Genomic DNA, 2,367 nt, shown 5'->3' with positions numbered 1-2,367 from the left:
TGAGAAAGTTGGATAAAGGGAGAACAAGAGAGAGATGGAGAGATGCAATGAGAGAGAGAGAGAGAGAGAGAGAGAGAGGGAGAGAGAGAGGGAGAGAGAGAGAGAGAGATAGAAAGAAAGAAAGAGCAAGGGATGCAGAAAGAAAGGCTCATTTTACAGCAGTATCCTGACGGGAAAACAGTAACAGATAGGCTGCCAATTTGGGGCCAATGTTGGGACAGATAGACCTTTAATGGGGCACCTGGATGCCCCCAGAAGTGCCGTTCTAGTTATATGTATTGCCCAACAAAGACCTGATACAGACCTACAAAGTACAGCACATTGACACAGCTCTCGCGGAGGGTACCCTGAGGAAGAGCCTTGTCATTGAAAGCATCCGTTTTTCAAGCGAGCCATTCTCATTTACATTGTGTCAAAGTCATGTCATTGTGGCATCTGTGTGTGAAGAGTGAACGTGATTCCCCCATTCGCCATTGTGATGACGCAGCATATCTCAGCACAAGCGGTGAAATAGAAACCTGATTTTGACCCGGCACACACGTGGCAAGCAACTAAAGAGGTAACATCCGGCTACTTTCGATGCTGTGCGAGACAAATTATTTTCTTGAAGCATGCCAAGCAACCAATCACACAGCAGCTTAATATTTCAGAAGGTCACAAGGGGTCGCTATCGACTGAGACCAAGGGTCAGTGTGTAGATATAACCTTGCTGGCCTTGGCTGTAACTCAAACAGCTAAGGCACTGTGTTGTTATGCTGGCAATACCTGGTTCTACTCCAGTCCAAAAATAAAGGCAAAAACGTCCAAAAACTTAATCTTAAAAAAAGAAATGACCTTACTCAAAGGTACCGCAATGACACGTAACTAACTGGCAGGGTAGTGGATTTGAACCTGGATCCTTGTCAAGTCTGCTTCCTTATCTGCCAGGCCACCACTGCACTGCCCACATGCACACAGGCCACATGGCAAAACTCCCAGATTGGGTAATAGGGTTTGCTTGCCTTTCACCCGAAATCCCCCCATTGTAACCTAAATATGGGTGCAGAACCATTTGGGGCAAAGCCTTGCGAAATTGTTACTTTTAGTTTTAATCAATGCATCCGTGTCAGGCAGTAGGCTAATACAAAGCACATGACCAACCAATCTGGTCAGACCTGGCGTTTCACAACACCAACGTCTGAATGGGGGATAAGCAGTCCTGACCTAGTAACACCTGTGAACATTCACACAAAGCGGTCATTGTGGCACCTGCCATGCCAGCTTTTTGCCACCAGCACCCATGACTTTTCAGTTTGAACAATCAGTTTCACCATGCATGTTATGCAATATGCAGTTCCAGCACTAGTATTATAACCATTAAGAGCAGTTCAAGCCATGCCTTGGTCCCCAACATGTGTTCATGAGTCCAGAGTGTGATTCATTACAAACTTCCTGGCTCTAGAATGGACTGGACTGCATTTATATAGCGCCTTTCCACTCTTTCGAGCACTCAAAGCACTTTTACATTGCACATCACATTCATCCATTAACACTCACATTCACACACCGATGGCAGTGGCTGCCACGCAAGGTAAGTGCCGCCCTGCCACCAGGAGCAACTTGGGGTCAAGTGTCTTGCTCAAGGACACATCAATGGGGTCAGACAAACCGAGAAAATGTAATTGGTATGTCAGCAAAAGAACTCAATCACATCCCTAGTAGTCACAGCAGCACAAGTACAAAGTTTTCATGTCCTTACCTTGAAGAGGCGCAGTATGTTAGCAACCATGATGGACACCGAGCTAGCCGCAGCACCGATCACTCCGACAATCTTATCAGGCTTTGTAAAGATGGGCGCATCTCCATTGGCGCAGCGCACGTCCGAACCGTCCCGCTCGATCAAGGCCTGCACGAAGGTAAGCGATTGCTCCAGGGCGTAGGTGTCACGCGAGCACGTGTCCAGGATACGCGCACCTAGCGTCACGTTAGGAAGCAACTCCGGGTCCTTATTGATGAGATCGATGGCGAACAACATGGCCTCCAGACGGTGAATCCCTTTCTCCTTCTTCAGCTCGCCGCAGGCTACGCCGCGTTCGCCCCGGGCGTGCACGGGGAACAGGCCGCCCAGGATGATGTCTCCGTCGATGCGGATGGAGTGGGCGTACTCCGAGGGGATGTCGGTGCGCTGGGACGGGATCTGGGCCTGGGCCTGCGCTTGCTCGCCAGCCAGCAGCCAGCACCAACAACCAGCTGTCAGGAGGAAGAGGAGGCTCTGCCGCTTCACCCAGTCGCTGCATCGCATCACGGATGCTCTCGCTATCTCCACTACCGCCATTGTTAACAAAGGGTGGATGTTTTGGATTGACTCAAGGTAGTAAATCGAGGGAA

At 49.5% G+C, this 2,367-nt stretch overlaps 1 protein-coding gene across 1 annotated transcript in view; it reads right to left on the bottom strand.

Moving 5' to 3' along the window:
* grm8a (glutamate receptor, metabotropic 8a) overlaps positions 1 to 2,140 on the bottom strand; it is a 395,792-nt gene extending 393,652 nt beyond the window's left edge. Inside the window, exon 1 of the mRNA XM_063217108.1 lies at positions 1,739 to 2,140. Within this exon, the coding sequence (XP_063073178.1) occupies positions 1,739 to 2,014 (276 nt within the window). The 5' untranslated portion in view covers positions 2,015 to 2,140. The remainder of the gene's footprint in view (positions 1 to 1,738) is intronic.
* Positions 2,141 to 2,367: the final 227 nt, after the last annotated feature.

The sequence above is a fragment of the Engraulis encrasicolus genome, chromosome 15 (genome assembly GCF_034702125.1).
Source record: "Engraulis encrasicolus isolate BLACKSEA-1 chromosome 15, IST_EnEncr_1.0, whole genome shotgun sequence".
Lineage (NCBI taxonomy): Eukaryota > Metazoa > Chordata > Actinopteri > Clupeiformes > Engraulidae > Engraulis > Engraulis encrasicolus.
The sequence above is the reverse complement of the archived record's forward strand: the minus strand, read 5'-3'. Positions and strand labels throughout refer to the sequence as shown.